This window comes from Nomascus leucogenys, chromosome 22a (genome assembly GCF_006542625.1).
Source record: "Nomascus leucogenys isolate Asia chromosome 22a, Asia_NLE_v1, whole genome shotgun sequence".
NCBI classification, from domain to species: domain Eukaryota; kingdom Metazoa; phylum Chordata; class Mammalia; order Primates; family Hylobatidae; genus Nomascus; species Nomascus leucogenys.
Window position 1 is genome coordinate 136,659,509 of NC_044402.1, and position 17,848 is coordinate 136,677,356.

A 17,848-nucleotide genomic window follows, 5' to 3' on the forward strand; every position below is an offset into this window, starting at 1 on the left:
TCAGGGGTTCAAGACTAACCTGGCCAACATGGTGAAACCCTGGCTGTACTAAAAATACAAAAATTAGTTGGTGTGGTGTCATGCACCTGTAATCCCAGCTATCTGGGAGGCTGAGGCAGGAGAATCATCAGAGGTTTCAGTGAGCTGATATCATGCTACTGCACTCCAGCCTGGGCAACAGAGTGAGACACCATTTAATAATAATAATAATAAAAAGAAACATAAAGAAAACTACATCAAATCACCTCATAACCAAATTGCTTAAAACCAGTGATTAGAGAAAATCTTAAAGCCAGATAAAAGGATATTTATTAGCTATAAAAGAACAAAAATAAAAAGGGGATAGCAGATTTCTCATTTTAAAAAATCCAAGTTAGAAGACAGTAGAGTTATGGGTCTAAAGTGCAGAAAAAATAAGAAGAAAATAAAAAACCAAACTGTCAGCTCATAATGCTCTACCCAGCAAAAATACCTTTCAAATACTCAGGTGAAATAAAGACGTTTTCAGACATACAAATACTGAAAGGACCCATTACCAGTAGACATACAGTGCAAGATATGATAAAGAAAGCCCTTCAAGCAGAAGGAAAATGATACTAGAAGGAATCATGGAGCTACACAAATAAATGAAGGGAAGTGGAAATGGTAACTATATGCATAAACATAAACACTTATTTCTTATTACTTCAATATATTTAAAAGAAAATTCTCTGTTTAAACAAAAATAATAAAAATGTGTTGCAGGACTTATATGTAGAAGTAAAATGTCTATTACCAATAATAGCACAAAGGCCAGGAGGAGAGAAATGGAAGTATACTGCCATATAGTTTTTATACTACACATGAAGTAGAATAGTAGTACCTGACGGTAGAGTGTATAAAGTAAAGATGTATACTATAAACTGGAAAGAAATCACTTAACACAACAAAAAGTTATATCTAGTAAGCCAAAAAAGGAGATAAAATGAAATCATTAAAAATGTTCAGAATAGAAGGTAGAAAAGAAGATAAAGAGAACCAAATAAATAGATGAACCAAATAGAAAAGAAATAGACATTTGCTTTGAACCTAACCATATCAAAATTACATTAAATCTGAATGATCTACATCCAATTAAAAAACAAAGACTGTCAGATTGGATTAAAAAAAGCAAGACTCAATTATAATCTGACTACTACAAGAAACCCACTTAAAAAATAAAGACACAGGTAAGTTAAAAAATGAAAGGATGGTATGGTAGGCAGTCTCTAGCATGGTCCCTCACTGAAGTCTATCTTCTGGTATCCATGCTCTTCTCTCCTCACCTTGAACGTGGGCAGAACCTTTGATTTGCTGCTAACCAATGGACTATTGCAAAGGTGACAAGAGGTTGTTTTGGTGAATAAATTACAGAGGATTGTAACTTCCATCTTGCAAGCAGATTGTCTCTATTGTCTTCTAGCTTGCATACTTTGATGAAGCAAGTTTCATGTTAGAGAGGTCCACATGACAAGTGCTATGGTTGAAATGTTTGTGTCCCTCCAAAATTCATGTTGAAACTTAATTCCCAATGTAATAGTATTAAGAGGTCGATCATTAGTAAGTGATTAGGCCCTCATAGATGGGATTAGTGCCCTTATAAAAGGGCTTGAGGGATTAAATTTGCCTTTTCCATTTTTTCTGCTCCTCTGCCATGTGACAATGCAGCAACATAATGCCATCTTGGAAGCAACACAGTGCCATCTTGGAAGCAGAGAACAGGCCCTCACCAGACAGTGAATCTGCTGGCAACTTGATCTTGGACTTCCCAGCCTCCAGGACTGTGAGAAATACATTTTTATTATCATCACCCCTGGCTAAGGGTTCTCGCTATGTTGCTCAGGCTGGTCTCAAACTCCTGGCCGCAAGCAATCCTCCAACCTTGGCCTCCCAAAGTGCTGGGATTACTGGTGTGATCCACTGCACCTGGCCTAGACCAAAGACTATTACTAAAGATAAATAATTTCATAATGATAAAAAGGTCAGTTCTTCAAAAGGACAGAATAATGCTAAGCATTTATTTACCTAATAATAGAGCTTCAAATTACTTGAAACAAAAACTGACAGAACTGCAAAGAGAAACAGACAAATCCACAGTTATACTTAGAGAGTTCGACACTCTTCTTTCAATAACTTGTAAAACAAGTCCGATGAAAATCAGCAAGGATATAGAAATATTAAACAACATGGTTAGGCAATTTGATTTAATTTACATTTATAGAATACTCCATTGAACTACTGCAGAATATACATTCTTTTCTAGTATACATGAAACATTTATCAAGGTATAGCATATCTTGGATCATAAAACAATTCTCAGTAAATTTAAAAAGGAGTAAAGCCATACAAAGTAAATTTTCTAGCCATAATGGAATTAAATTAGAAATCATAAGCTATCTGGAAAATCCCCACATATTTGGAAACTCAATAACATACTTCTATATAACCCATGATTCAAAAAAAAAAAAAAGAAAATTAGAAAGTATTTAAAACTGATTGAAAGTAAAAACACACATATTAAAATTTGTGGGATTCAGGTAAAATAGTATGTAGTGAGATATGTATAGCACTAAAAGTCTATATTAGAAAACATGAAAGTTCCTGACTCAATGACATTAGCTTCCACCTTAAGAAGCTAGAAAAGAAGAGCCAATGAAACTCAATGTGAGCAAAGAAAGAATAATAGAGAGTATAGTGGAAATCAGTGAAATAGAAAAACAATAGAGAAAAACAATGAAACAAAAAGCAAGACTTATTGGGGGAAAAGAAGACAAATTCTAGTATCATGAATGAGAGAGGTGATGTCACTATAGAATCTACAGCTCTTAAAAGGACAATAAGGAACAACTTTATGGCAATAAGTTAAACAACTTAGCTGAAAGAGGTCAGTCTCTTAGAAAATACAAACTATTAAAGCATTAAAGCTCACTCAAAAATATAAAAAGAAATAATCTGAGTAACCCTATAGCTAGTAAAGAAATTAAATTCATAGTTAAAAACCTTATTACAAAAAGACATATCCAGATAGCTTTACTAATGAATTCTACCCAACACTTAAGGAAGACATAATTTTACACAAGGTCTTCCAGGAAATAGAAGAGAAGAGCATACTTCTCAAATTATTTTTTCTCAAATTATTTTTGAGACCAGCATTACTCTGATACCAAAACCAGACAAAGATATTACAAGAAAATAAAACTACAGACCAATATCTTTCGTGAACATAGATGCAGATACTAAATATTTTTTCCAGCAAACCAAACCCAATAATATATAAAAAAGGATAACTCCTCTTGATCAAGTGTGGTTTATCCCAGGAATGCAAGGTTGGTTTAACATTTGAAAATTAATCAATATAAATTATTATAACAGGCAAAACTTACACCATATGATTATCTCTATATATGTAGAAAAAGCACTTGAGAAAATTCAATATTAATTCATAATACAAACTGTCAGCAAACTAGAAACGGAAGGGAGTTCTCTATCTCTGAAAAAAGGAATCTGCAAAATTTTACAGCTAATATCATACTTAGTGGTGAATTAATGCTTTCCTTAGGATCAGGAACAAGAAAAATTATCTGCTCTCACCACTTTTATTCAACATTGCACTGGAGGTTCTAGCCAGTGCAATAAAATAAGGAAAAGTAATAAAAGGCATCTAGATTGTAGAAGAAGTAAAATTGTATTTATTTGTAGATGACATGATTGCTTACAAGAAATCCTATGGAATTCTACTAGAACAGTGAGTTTAGAAGGGTTATAGGACACAAGGTCAATATACAAAAATAAATCATTATAAATTTCATATATTAGCTACATACAATCAGAAATGGAAATTTAAATATACAGTTGACAACAGCATCAAAAAATCAAATAATTAGGGATAAAGCTTACAAAATATATGCAAATCTTGTTCCTTAAAAACTATCAAACACAGCTGAGAAAAATTAAGGAAGAAATAAATAAATGAAGGAGTATATTGTGTGCATGATTTGAAAGCCTCAATATTTTTATTTTCATTTTTCTCCAAATTGATTTATAGATTTGGACAACATAACCCAGGAAGCTATGTTATAGAAATGGATGAACTGAATCTAAAATTCATCTGGAAATGCGAAGGAGCTAGGATAGCCAAAACAACTTCAAGAAAGAAGAACAATGCTTGAAAACTTATACTACCTGACTTCAAAATTTATTATAAAGTTACAATATTCAAGACAGTATGGTATTGGTGTTAAAATAGGCAAATAGAGCAATGAAACAGACTAGAGATGAAGGGGGATGGCTCTGCCATACCACCCTGGTGACCCTGCACATATCCACATAGGCCACAAAGCAAAACTGGAACCACTACTGAATCTACGTCTTGGTAGAATACCTGGATACTCCTGGGTTGGAAGCTTGTAAGGAGTTGCTATAAGACCCTTGCCCCCTCGCCTGGCTATGTACCCTAGGAGGCTGCTGTAAGATGGTTTCCCAATGCCTTCTGGATCCTGAGGAGGCAGGGAGCTTCCTGCTTCAGCCCCTTCAGAATAGAGATACAGGCTATGAACCTCTCAGCTCTGATCTAGGCATGGCTGCTCAGAAATGGGGTATTCTTCAACTTTCATTGATATCATCCAGCCCCTTTTGTCTAGGTGTTACCCTTTTTGGTGTGTGGGATAAAGATCGTGAGGAGCCAACACCACTGGCTACTCTTCCTTTCGCTCTTTATGTAATAAAGTGGCTCCTCACGTCTTCACCAGGTGAACCAGTCAGACCTTGCCCTGTTTTTCACATGCTTGACAAGAGAGCTCAGAAATAAACTCATGCATATATAGTCCATTCATTTTTGACAAAGGTGCAAAGACCGTTTGGTGGAGAAAGGAAGGGTTTAGATACACAAATACTTATTTTTGACTAACAGTGCTGGAACTGTCAGATATCCACATGCAAAAATAATAAAAAAAAAAAGCTTCAATCCCTACTTATCATATTCAGAAATGAACTCAAAATGGATCACAGACTTAAATGTAAAATGTAAAGTTATGACATTTCTAGAAGAAAATGTAAGAGAAAATCTGTATGACCTTGGGTTAGGCAAATTTTTTTTTTAGATACCATAACCCAACATAATCCTTAAAAGAGAAAAAATGGATAAACTGGACTCCATAAAAATTAAGAACTTCTGTTCTTCAAAAGACATTGCTAAGAGAATAAAATCTAAGCCAGAGACTGGCAGGTAATACTTACCAATCACATATCTCACAAGAGATTCATATCTAGAATATCCCAAGAAACCTCAAACTTAAATAAGAAAATAACCAACCCAATTTTAAAAATGGGCAAAAGATTTGAACCGACACTTTACCAAAGAAGATATAGTCATGTACCTTATAACAATGGTTTTGGTCAACAAGAGACCACATATACAATAGGGGTCCCATAAGATTATACTGTACCTTTTCTTTGTTTAGATACGCAAATACTTCCCATTGTGTTACAATTCCCCACAGTATTCAGTCCAGTAGCATGCTGTCCAGGTTTGTAGCCTGGGAGCCAGAGGCTTAATCATATAGCCTAGGTGGGCAGTAGGCTATGCCATCCTGGTTTGTGTAAATATAATCTATGATGTTCACACAATGATGAAACAACACATTTCTGAGAATGTATCCCCATCGTTAAGTGACAAATGACTGTACGTGGATGGCAAGTAAGTTCATGAAACAATGCTCAACATCGCTAGTTACCAGGGAAATGAAAATCGAAACTATAACAAGATATGTGTACACACCTATTAGAATGTGTATAATTAAGGCCTGACCGTACCATGTATTGGTGAGGCTGTGAAGCAACTGGAACATGCAGACATCGCTGGTGCGGATGTAAAATGGTACAACTTTCGAAACTAGTTGGGCCATTTATTAGTTATTATTATTATTATTTGAGACAGGGTCTCAACTCTGTCACCCAGACTGGAGTGCAGTGGTGTGAACATGGCTTACTCGTGTGCTCAAGCGATCCTCCCACCTCAGCCCCCTGAGTAGCTGGGATTACAGGTGCATGCCAACATGCCTGGCTAATTTTTGTATTTTTTGTAGAGATGGGGTTTTGCCGTGTTGCCCAGGCTGGTCTTGAACTCCTGGACTCAAGTGATCTGCCTGTCTCGGCCTCCCAAAGTGCTGGAATTACCACCATGAGCCACCGCACCTAGCCTAACAGTTATGTTCTTAATCATACCATGTGACCTAGCCATTCCAATCCTAGGTATTTATTCAAAATACATAAAAGCATATGCCCATTCAAAGGCTGGCACACAAATGTGCATGATAACTTTGTTTGTAAAAGACCCACCAGACTGGAGACAATCAAATGTCTCCCAACATCTGAATGGATGAACATAACATACTGTGGTTCATCCATACCACGGACCGCTACCCAGGAATAAAAGGAATGAACTACGGATACACACAGCAACATAGATGAATCTTAAAATAATTATGTCGAGTGAGAGAAGCCAGATAAAAGACTGCAGATTCCATTTATACAAAATTCTAGAAAATTCAGACTAAGCCAAGTAATAGAAAGCATATGCTAGGGATGGAGAATGAAGAAGGGGCCAGTGGGAGGGAGAACCGTAGGCACCGTGAGGCCACAGGGGGAATGATAAATATCTGCCCTCCATGGACTGTGGGGTGTTGCACGAGTGTATAAGTCTGCAGAATTTACCAAATTGTACGCCTTAAACACGTGCCGCTTGCTGAATGTCAATCACACCTCGGTAAAGCTGCTTTTAAAGAGCGTTGCTAGAACCTTGTTTCCTTCCTCATTCTCAAGACTGGCGGGGGTCCACGTGGCCCTCTGAGTCCCCCCTCTGAACTCAAGTGACCTTTCTTAGGTGGGTCCCCTGCCTGAGTCCCTGAATGCCCAGCAGTCCCGCCTGCCTGCGTTGCTGCCCCTGCTGGGCAGGACAACCAGGCAGCTTTGACAGTCGGTGGAGAAGCAGCAAGGGCGATGCGGTTTCTGAGAGCCGCGCGGGTTCCCAGCACTAAACGTGGGCGACTTTCCTTAATCTTCCCACAGAGACAGAAGGCCATGCAATGACAACTCCAAGGGCAGGGGCTGGAGCATTTTGACCAACAGAAATGTCAAGATGACACAAGGCAAGCCAAGAAATCCCACACGAGTCCTGTGCAAAGACACGTGGCCCCGCTGCCTCTCCGAGACCCGGAGCACCCGCTGGGAGGGTGCTCTCTAGGGACGGGGGCTGCGGGACCCCCAGGCCCCGCGCCCGGGCGCGAACTGGCTGCGCGGCCGCTGGGCCTCACTAGAGGTCCGCACAGCTCCGCTTCCGAGCGGGTCTGGAAGCCCCGCCCGAGGAGCTAACCATTTATATCACACTGTGACAATTATTCTGCATAAAATTATCATTAAAAACCCTAATTTTTCAGCCTCCAACCCCGCCAGTGGCCTTTTAGCATCCCCGGCGCCGGCGGCTGGGCCGTGATCACCGCGCTCATTACCTCGGCGTGGCGCCTCCCGCGCGCGCTCGCAATCAAGCGCTAATTAAACCCGCGGGGGCCGGGGCGCGGGGCGAGGGTCGGGAGGTGCCAGGTCTGGGGTCCCGGGTCAGGGGTCTTGGATCTGGGTCCCGAGGCAGGGGCCGGGGTAGGGACGGGGCGGATGCGGGGCTGGGGATCCAGTGTGCAGAGTCAAGGGTGCAGGGTCTGGGTCCAGAGGCGAGGGCTGGGACGGAGGCGGAGGCGGGGTCGGGGTCGTGGGGGGGAGGGTCTCGTGGTGGCGGGGGGGCGGCGTTTGGTCTTGGGGCGGGGCGGGCGCCGCGGGCCTGACCCGAGGTCCTTACCCGAGCGAGGCGGCCGTGCGGCAGAAGTGCAGAGGCGCCAGGCCCTCGGCGCTGAGCAAGTTGGGGTCGGCGCGATGCTGCAGCAGCAGGCGGACGCAGGCCGTGTGGCCCCCGAGGCAGGCCTCGTGCAGGGCGCCGCGGCCGCCGGGGCTGGCGTCGGGGTCTGCGCCGCGGCCGAGCAGGTGTCGCACGCAGGCGGTGTGGCCGTGGGCCGCGGCGATGCACAGGGGCGTGGTGAGCTCGCGCTTGTACTCCAGGGTCCAGAGGCCTGCGGGGAGGGAGGTGGGATGTAAGGTCAGGGCGAGGTTAGTTGTGGTGGTGGTGGTGGTGGGCGGTGTTCCTTAAGGCGGAAAGAGAGTGAAGCCATCTCTTAAAGGTGGGTACCAGGTAGGCATGTAGGGAGAAGAGGATACAATCAGAGACACACTGGGAAGAGACAGGCGTAGACAGAGGAAGAAATACAAAGGAGAGATTGAAGGCTAAAACCGATCCAGAGAGATGGGGCGCCAGGTAGTGAGAAGCAAGAGGATTTTGCCAAATACGGGGGTGACTGGGAAATGGGGTCAGTTAAAAGCTGTCCAAGCAGGGTGCACGGTAGGCGAATTTAAGTGAGGAATTCACGTGTTCCAGGCCCTGAGTTAGGGCAGCTTGAAAGAGTAAAGTGGGTTGTGGAATTTTCCCGAATCCAGCACTCCCTTAGCTGAGCTCCAAACTTGTCCCTTTATCATTAAGAAGAGACAACAGACAAAACAAACTGACCCACACATCACCAAGGTTGTTCAAGAAAAGGACTCAGAGAAAGTTTAGCTCTCTTGCAAGTGGCTGAGTTTTTAGAAGCACACTTTGATGTGGCGGTCCACATTCAGCACAATCCTGGTTTGTTTCTTTGCGCTTTTTGGGTGTGTGTGTGTGTGTGTGTGTAGTGTTGCTCTTTCTTGAGGGATGAATGGAGCAGGTGCTATACATTTTTACTTCTCTGAAAACTTTGGCACTTTCAAAAAGCCTGTGGAAGGTTGTTAGCGGCCAGGAGCGCTCGTGGAAACGGGGGACGTAGTCCCTGGTGAATACACATCAAGGGGCAGGATTTCACATGGCAGGAAGGCCTTCTGATAATGATGGAAGAATCGATACTGTGGCTGTAATGAGCCGCAGAGGAGACCCTTTTCACAGGCCACCTCCTTCCCAGGACCCATGCTGAGCAGCCTTGAAAACCCATTCATTAACTACCTACCTGCATGTGGTGCCGAGTTCCAGCTGCCCTGAGTCCCCAAGGCCCAGCCTGGAGCTTGTTGCGCACTCAGTGGGGGAAGGGGGGCCTGTGGGACTGGTGTGGAACGGTGGTGGCCAGAGGCCCCGGGGACGTGGACCTGCATGGGTTTGAGCTGCCCTTCCCAGTGAACACCAGGTCGGATCTGGAGGGGGTGATGGATGTAGTCTATCTACATTGTTATCCCCATGATAACAATAACCCACATTCCTGCAGGTGCCAGCTCTTAGTTTTTTCATTCGATTCGTTTTTCTGAGAGATGAAAACTACTTACTACCTTCTCTGGGGAATGCTAAATCCCCAACCCAGCCCCACCCTACCCTAGCAGCTCAGTAAACCCACCCTGGATTCCTGAGTCTTCTCAGGGACTGATGGGAAGAGGCCGTAGGTGGGGATCTAGCTCAGCCATAGCGTGGGCCAGCACCATCTCCAGGTCCTTGGCGATGCAGTCAGGAAGCCTGAATCAGCTTTCTGTAACTCCCACCCTCTGGTCCCAGTTCTGCCACCAGGAGGGACATGAATTAAGGCTTCTCTGCGTGTTGCGTGTCCCTCTAAGCATCAGCTCCCCCATGTCAGTGCTCTCTATGACTGCGGGCTGGATGGGCTGGCATTCCATCACGGAGGGGCACCGAGGTGGTGGCCACTGGGGACCTGCTTTGTGTACTCAGACCAATCCCTTCCCCACCAGGGGAGCTGGAATTGGCCACTGGGAAGTCTTTTCATGGGAGAGCACATGGGGCCGCTGTTTTCAAACAGGGTCTGCTCGTTTCTGTTGCTGGATCTGCTGCAGGGCAGTCAGGTGGCTGTGCTGAAGGAGCCTGGAATCCAGGCAGCCTGAGCTTGCCTCCCTCTCTTCCCAGCCTGCGTGGAGGCCTCGGGCCACTACTCACTGTCCGGGCTGCAGTTTCCTCAGTACCAGCCCACATCCCTTTGCTGTGGGCATGCTCCAGCATCCCGTCGTCCAGGTGTACCACAGGACAGCAGCAGAACTTAGGGGTGGGAAGATTCGGGAAGGAAAGAGGAAACTGATTTTGGATACAGAATGTGCAAATGATGGGTGAACATGACTATCTATTTGAAATTGTGACATTTGTGTGTGTGTGTGTGTGTGTGTGTGTGTGTGTGTGTGTGTGTGTATGTCCGGGGCTGCAGTTGGTATTTTTGGTCTGGGATAAGTGGGGGAGAGGAGGCCCAGAAGGGCTCTGCTGGGACATTCAGCCCCAACAGGAGCTGCCATTTGCCTTTCCCACAGCCCCCACCGCCTCACTGGTTGGCAGGAGCTGCTCGGCCCTCTGACAGGGTTTTGAGTTTATTCTCTTCTCCCCGTGTGAGGTATAAACAGAACTGTGTTGGTTCTTTGGAAGCCAACCTTCCGCATTCTTTGCCTGCCAGAGCTTAAGAGTCAGGGACATGGGACACTGGCCACCGGCCACTGACCTCAGATTCTCAAATCCCATGGTCTGGCAGAGCTGCTGTAGATTCCAATGCATGAAACTTCTTGGTAAATATGTTGCATCTGAGCCGGTGGCGGGTGGGGTGCCCAAAGCAGGGTGCCAGCCAAGAAAGCCCCGGATGCAACATGGTGGTCAGCAAGTGTCTGCACATCCTGAGTGGGCAGGGGGAGGAGGGGACCTCTCTCCACTTGGGAGGTCTGCTTGTCTGCCCAGCGCACAGTGACCATGTTCAGGCCGCAAGAGCACCTGCAGACATGTATGAAGTCAGGACCTCTGGTTTCTTCCCTTTCCTTCCCCATTCTTGGGATTCCCTAGATTCCAGGAGGAGGATCTACAGAGAGCCCTGGGGTCCTGCCTCTACTGATACTGGCTGTGCCACTGCTGTAGCTGTGGCATTTGCAGATTCATAGAAGGACCTCACCCAGGGCTGTGTGCCAGAGGCTGCTCCTGGCACAATTGAAGGAGAGACTTTCCTTCTTCAGCGCCCACCTCCCTGGCTGCCAGATGCAGGCACAGGCACAGGCAGCTCCGCACCCAAACCAGTGCTCCTTTGCAAAGACAAGAGGCACACCCAGCGTCATCGGATAGGCATTCCCACCAATCGCTGCTTTGCCTTTCCGGTTGGATCTCTTACAGGCCATCACCTAAAACCTACACTTTACTGCGAGCAAACTTCATCAGATGTCCTTTTCTTGTGCACGTTAAACCCAGTGCCACTGTGCCCAGTCTACACACGGGAGCCTTACATTCCCGGAGAGTATTAGTAGCCCCTTAAAAATAAATGACTGAGCTTTAAAGAACAAGGGTACCTGATAGTCCAAATGTGGCTGGAGTTTTCACTTGCCATTCCATCTCATCCTTATTGATCTCAAACAACATGTTGGCATCCTGGAAGAAATGGTCCATGAGGGGCTTCAGATGGTCCAGGTCCCCTGCGACCAGGGCAGTGTGGTACTCCTGCACCGGCGACCCTGCTCTAGCCTGAGGCTCCTTCTCTGTCTTTTGAAATATTTGAAGTTTTCCTCTCACTGGCCCTGGCCGTCTCTCCATTGCAATGCTGTCGATTTCAGAAGAGTTCTTCAGGAACGGGAAAGATGGTCTTATGGAGTGTGAGCTATTTCTATTGTCATTACTCAATTGTCATCCAGTTGGGGCTCGATGGTGGTGTATTTATAACTCCTGTGGGCTCCGATGTGACAATGGTTACTTGATATGACCAGGGGCATGTGAGCACCAGGATGCCGCAGTACTCAGCCACCCCCTTTGTGATGATATAGATGCTAACTCTGGAGACAGACACATCTGGATAGCTCCAAAGCAGCTCTTCGTGCAACGAGGGCAGACTCCCAGCACACATTTAATTGTGATGGACTCATTTATCCTGCTGTTGGGCAGATGATTCCCCAGTCTTAAATAGCATTGAATTTACCTGTTTATGTGGAGTAAGTGACTCACTTACAAAAATGACTTTGGTGACCAGAATACTTAGCAAATAAGTAATATCCTCTCAGATTTATTTTTTAAAGTACTATATTTAGAATCTGGAAATAAAAGTCTTAAGCTCAGAGGAAAGAAACAAGTATTTATGAAGCACCTGATGTACACCAGTTGCTTTTTAAGTATTACCATATTTATTTCTTTACTCCCAATAACAACCACATGAAGGAAATAGCATGGCCATGGCCGCTTGGCAAGTTAGCGGCTGCGCTGTGATTGGAACCCATGTGCGTCTGTCTCAAAGTCCATCCTCTGTCCCCCACGCCACTCTGCTGGCTTCCAGTTGCATCAGGTAGGACCTACTCAGAACTGGGCCAGCACTGTCAGGAGCCACTTTCCAGAGAGGCCTCTTGGCTGCCCAGGATTTAGTCTCTCTCCAAGCGAAGGCAGTGCCAGGTAGCAGGACCTACTCTCAGGGTGATAGGGCTGAAAGGGTCTGTCTGCTGTCACTAGTTGGCGTTCTCCACTCCCAGCTCTTGTGTGGTTTGGATGTTATGAATTGTGTGTACATTTATAAATAGTTGGGAAAAATCAAAAGAAGAATATTATTTCATGATACTCACTGCAGCCTCCACCTCCTGGGTTCAAGTGATTCTCCTACTTCAGCCTCCTGTGTAGCTGAGATTACAGGCATGTGCATATCACCATGCCCTGCTAATTTTTTTTTTAATTATTTTTTGTAGAGATGGGGTTTCACCATGTTGGCCAGGCTGGTCTTGAACTCTTGATCTCAAGTGATCCGCCCACCTCAGTCTCCCAAAGTGCTGAGATTATAGGCATGAGCCACTGTGCCGGCCAATCCCAGCACTTTGGGAGGTCGAGGTGGGAGGACTTATTGAGTCCAGGAGTTTGAGACCAGGCAAGATAGCAAGGGTCCCCCATCTCTACACACACACACACACACACACACACACACACACACACACACACACACACAATTAGCTGGGCATGGTGATATGCACCTGTGGTCCCAGCTATTTGGGAGGCTAAGGTGAGGAGGATCACTAGAGCTTGGGAAGTCGAGGCTATAAGGAGCCATGATGGTGCCACTGTACTCCAGCCTGGGCAGTGGAGTGAGACCCTGTCTCAAAAAAAAGAAAAAAAAAAAAAAAAAAGGGCTGGGCGCAGTGGCTCACGCCTGTAATCCCAGCACTTTGGGAGCCCAAGGCGGGCGGATCACGAGATCAGGAGATCAAGATCATCCTGGCTGACACGGTGAAACCCCATCTCTACTAAAAATACAAAAAAATTAGCCGGGTGTGGTGGTGGGTGACTGTAGTCCCAGCTACTCAGGAGGCTTAGGTGAGAGAATGGCATGAACCTGGGAGGTGGAGCTTGCAGTGAGCCGAGTTCATGCCACTGCACTCCAGCCTGGGCAACAGGGCGAGACTCCATCTCAAAAAAAAAAAAAAAAATTACTACCTGAAATAAATGAGGCTTCTCTTTCTCTGTTTGAAGGGTGTCTTTTTGCTTTTTTTTCCCCATCCATGTTCTCTGTTGCCATGACCAGTGATGAGCAGATGTGTGTTCCAAGGGTTGTGGCCACCCTGAGGATGTGTGAAGGAGGCCCCGCTGGACACTGCAAATGATCAGTTTCCAGATAAGTGTCCCTGGGTGTTAGGAGCCTCCATAGGACAGATGCAGCATTCCCAAAGACATGATCTGGGGCCCTGGTACCTGTGAGTTTCTTCCAGGGACAGAGAACTGATCCCCAAATGTGCGTCCCTTGCTGAAGATGAGAAATGCCACATTTTTTTTTCAAATGATGGTAACAGTTCTTGATTAGTAACTTATGAGTTATGTACTAAGGTTTGGTTCAGGGCTTTATTTTATTGTCAAAAAATTAAATAAGCTCTTTTTTTGTTGTAACATAAATAATATGGAATTCCTTCCTTCCTTTTTTTTGAGGCGGTCTTGCTCTGTCACCCAGGCTGGAGTGCAGTGGTGTGATCTCTGCTCACTGCAACCTCTGCCCCCAGGGTTCAAGTGATTCTTTTGCTTCAGCCTCCTGAGTAGCTGAGATTACAGATTCTCACCACCACACCCAGCTAATTTTTAAATTTTTAGTAGAGACAGGGTTTCACCTTGTTGGCTAGGCTGGTCTCAAACTCCTGAACTCAGGTGATCTGCCAACTTCGGCCTCCCAAAGTGCTGGGATTACAGGTGTGAGCCACCGTGCCTGGCCTGTTTTTCTTTCTTTCTTTCAACCATTCTTGTTTTTCCCCACCAGGAAGTTGTAATGGGCCAATGATGGTGAGCTACAGAATTCTTTGGCCTGTGCACAGGAGTTACGATACAAATTATATGAGCAGAGGCTGGAGGGAGGTGAAAGGGTCAAGAGGGCTTTGGCTGGATGAGCAGAGAGAAGAGCAGTGGGGTGTGTGCCCAGGAGGGCTAAGCAGACCCTCGCCCAGGGAGGCGGGCATAGCATAAGCCCCCATTTGCTCACGGCCAGTGTTAGACCTGGGGACCCATGGGATCCCATCCCCATATGGTGTTGCAACCAGGAAGCAACTGCAGAGAAGCAACAGGAAAAAAGATGTGAAATCAAGGAATAGAGCTCACTGGGCTGTGCATCCTTGGTCACAGTCGAGCTTCCTAAGCCTCCTCTTATGCCAGTTTCTTCTCTCTCAGTCTTCTCTGCACACAAAGGCTGCCCTGTTACTCCCCCTACCCCTTGTTAAGTGCCCCCCGACCTCTGAGTGTCCAACCAGAGCAGGCTTTCTGTGTGGGCTCTTTATTTGGAAGAGTAACCTGGCCTTTGGGTTGCCCCTATCACCAAGATCTTCTATAACTAAGGAGTGCTCAGCAAAGGGAGACCTTTGATTTTCCTTATAAGAGGTTGCAGCAAAGGGTGGAGTAGAAATCGAACACATTTATGGTTCGATATAGATGTGTTTTGACCCTTGTTGTAGAACCCTTGTTCTGACCCTTGTTACAGGCATGAGTTTATGTGCACAGACTGACCCAAGGCCTGGAGGTTCACCCAAATGATAAAACCCACCTCTCTTCTACAGGGGAGGGCTGCAGGGGCGCTGGGTGGGGAGGGACGAGGCTACGTTTGGCTGTCTATGATGCAGGGGGATAGGGACAGAGGCTGTGCCGTGAAAGCTGAGGGGCTCACACAGGTGAGAGTCAACCTCAGCTGGGTGTGGGGGGAGACAGGGCCATGACCCAAGTTGGTTGCCACGGGGGCCATAGGTTTATTTTTTACCATGTTTGTCTGACCTCTGGGCAAAGACTCAGCTCTGGGGCTGCAGAAGGGCCCATTGGGCTTAGCTCTTGTGGGGTCAGGGCTAGCTGCCCTCGGGGGCTGCTGCTCCCTGGACACCCACTGCTAGTGACTCTGTGTCAGGTGCATCCCTGCAGGTCGATACCCTTGATGTCATTTGCAGGTGAGGAAACTGGGACTCACAGATTCAGTTATCTTTCTCAAGATTTCTCAATCCTGACATAGCCAGTGCCCAAGCAACTTCCCATGAGTACAAGGGCTTCCTACCTTGCCCTCACTGTTGTCCCTGGAGCATGCCACACCTTAGCATCGAGATCTGCAGTCCCCAGATAGTGCCTTCATCTCTCCGGGTGTCTGTGCAGGCTGTTCCTTCTGCCTGCAGTCCTTATTTTCCCCTCCTTACCTGGCCAGCCTCGCTCATCCTCCAACACAGCTAGCCTCCCTTGACCTCCAAGACCAGTCCTGATGTCTGTCCTTGCACCCTGACTGTGGCACTGGGCACTCTACTATTACTGCTGGTTCCTTGTCTGTGTCCCACTTCACCATGAGCTTTTTGGAGGATGGTGGGGGCTGCTGCTTCCTCTCTGGGAAGTTCTCCATGCCCCGCATGGTGTTCCACACACACAAGGTCTTCAATGCCAATAGTGGAGAGAACGAATGGACTGGACTCTTTGAAATTTGCTCAACATGAAAACTCCTCAGTGGTTCTTGCTCTTATTCTTGGCCATCTGTTGCCTTTGCCCTTAGGGAAGAACACCATAACGTGGACGCTCGGCTGGCCTAGGGCAGGTCTCAGGTGCTCAGTGTGGGGACCTACCTCAGATCTGTGGGCTTCGCAGCACAGCCCACCTTCCCCCACATGTAGGGATCCTTACCAGGTTTTGTAAGAAGACCTGGCCTGGCACAGTAGCTCATGCCTATGATCCCAGCACTTTGGGAGGCCTAGGTGGGTGGATCACTTGAGGTCAGCAGTTCAAGACCAGCCTGGCCAACATGGTGAAACCCCATCTGTACTAAAAACACAAAAATTAGCCTGGTGTGGTGGCACATGCCTGTAATTCCAGCTTCTAGGGAGGCTGAACAGAAGAATTGCTGCTTGAACCTGGGAGGCAGTGGGCTGAGATCACGCCACCGCATTGCAGCTTGGGTGACAGAGCAAGACTCCATCTCAAGAAAAAAAAAAAAAAAAAAGAAGACCTTGGCTATTGTATGCCCCCTGAGAACTCTTTAAAACTTTGTTTCACATGTTTTTAAAATTCACCTTCCTTATCCACATCATCAGCAGCAAAAGCAGCATCAAGGTCATCAATGGGAACAGCAGATATTTTGTTTTCAAAGAGCCCACTGTGTGCCTAGGACCCTGCTGGTGCATTGGAAAATGCATCAGTAAAGAAGAAATAGACCATGTTTGTAAGCAACTTAGAGCCTTCATCGGAGATCAAATGCATTTGCATGCATACAATGACCAACAGTAACACAGTGGAGACCACTTCCCTTCTCAAATGTCCACCAGAACAACATGATGAGCTTCGGTTTCATCTCCTTCCCCCTTCATTTACACTATTCATTTTCCCAGCAACATGAAGCTCTTTGGGTCTTTCCTTTCTCTAAGCGTAGATATTTTGCCATTTTCTTTTTTCTCAGACTGATTGTTTGTGATTGGATAAATTTCTGAAGGACTTACTTATGCACAGCTATAATCTGATCCAACTGTGTTTCACTTTAACGAACTCTCTGATGCCTGATATAGCTTGTCGTTGGTTATTTTTAAAAGGGGTGGGACATTGGAGGTAAGTCCAGGGATAAAAGCCATTCCACACTGCACCAGACGCTAAATTTAGCTTTCCAGTGTTATTTGTCAACAGCTTCCTAAGTATCCAAGCTTGATTTCAGTAGGTGAGGCATAATAGTCAAGAAACAGACTCTTTTTTTTTTTTTTGGTGACAGCGTTAAAAATAGCTCATGGTAGATAGCATTAGTTCATAAGTAGGACATGCAGATTACTTCATAAGCATGGCAGAGAGATTTTTTTTTTTTTTTTAAAGATCAAGAATAGCCACATGTTGATGATTGCATTAAAACAAATAAACAAACCTGAAAACCAACTCATTCATTCATTCATTCATTCAATAAGCATTTATGTAATCTTTATTATGTTTTAAGGTGAGTCTCCAGGTTTGAGGGTTTGGAGGCAAAAAACCTAACAATACCCCTGCCTGCAAGGATCAAACAGGAGAAAGCAAGGAGCGGAGGACTCCAGAAGACAGAAGTTCTTTATGTTTCTTTCCCAGCAGCTGAACGATGCCCTGCAGTTACATGAATAACACTGTTTTCTGACCCAGTGCTCTTGACTGTTCTCTTTGTTGCCTGCTGCCTTCACATTATCTATAGCTTGCTTGGGTCAAGTCATTTTAATCTCATTATTTTCTTGGTCCTCACCCTTCTCAGCTTAGTCAAAGCCAATACATAGCCTCAAGATACAACTCAGGTTTTACCTTCTCTGCCAACTTAGTACATACACAAATTCAACTTCT

The 17,848-nt window shown here is 45.6% G+C and overlaps 1 protein-coding gene across 1 annotated transcript in view; it reads right to left on the reverse strand.

Annotated features, from left to right (window-relative positions):
- The window catches only part of ASB18 (ankyrin repeat and SOCS box containing 18), a 68,204-nt gene that overhangs the window by 33,414 nt on the left and 16,942 nt on the right, over nt 1–17,848 (reverse strand). The window contains exons 2-3 of the mRNA XM_030803046.1: nt 11,395–11,517; nt 7,865–8,132 (exon numbers count right to left, since the gene is read on the reverse strand). Coding sequence (XP_030658906.1) covers nt 7,865–8,132; nt 11,395–11,517 — 391 coding nt within the window. The remainder of the gene's footprint in view (nt 1–7,864; nt 8,133–11,394; nt 11,518–17,848) is intronic.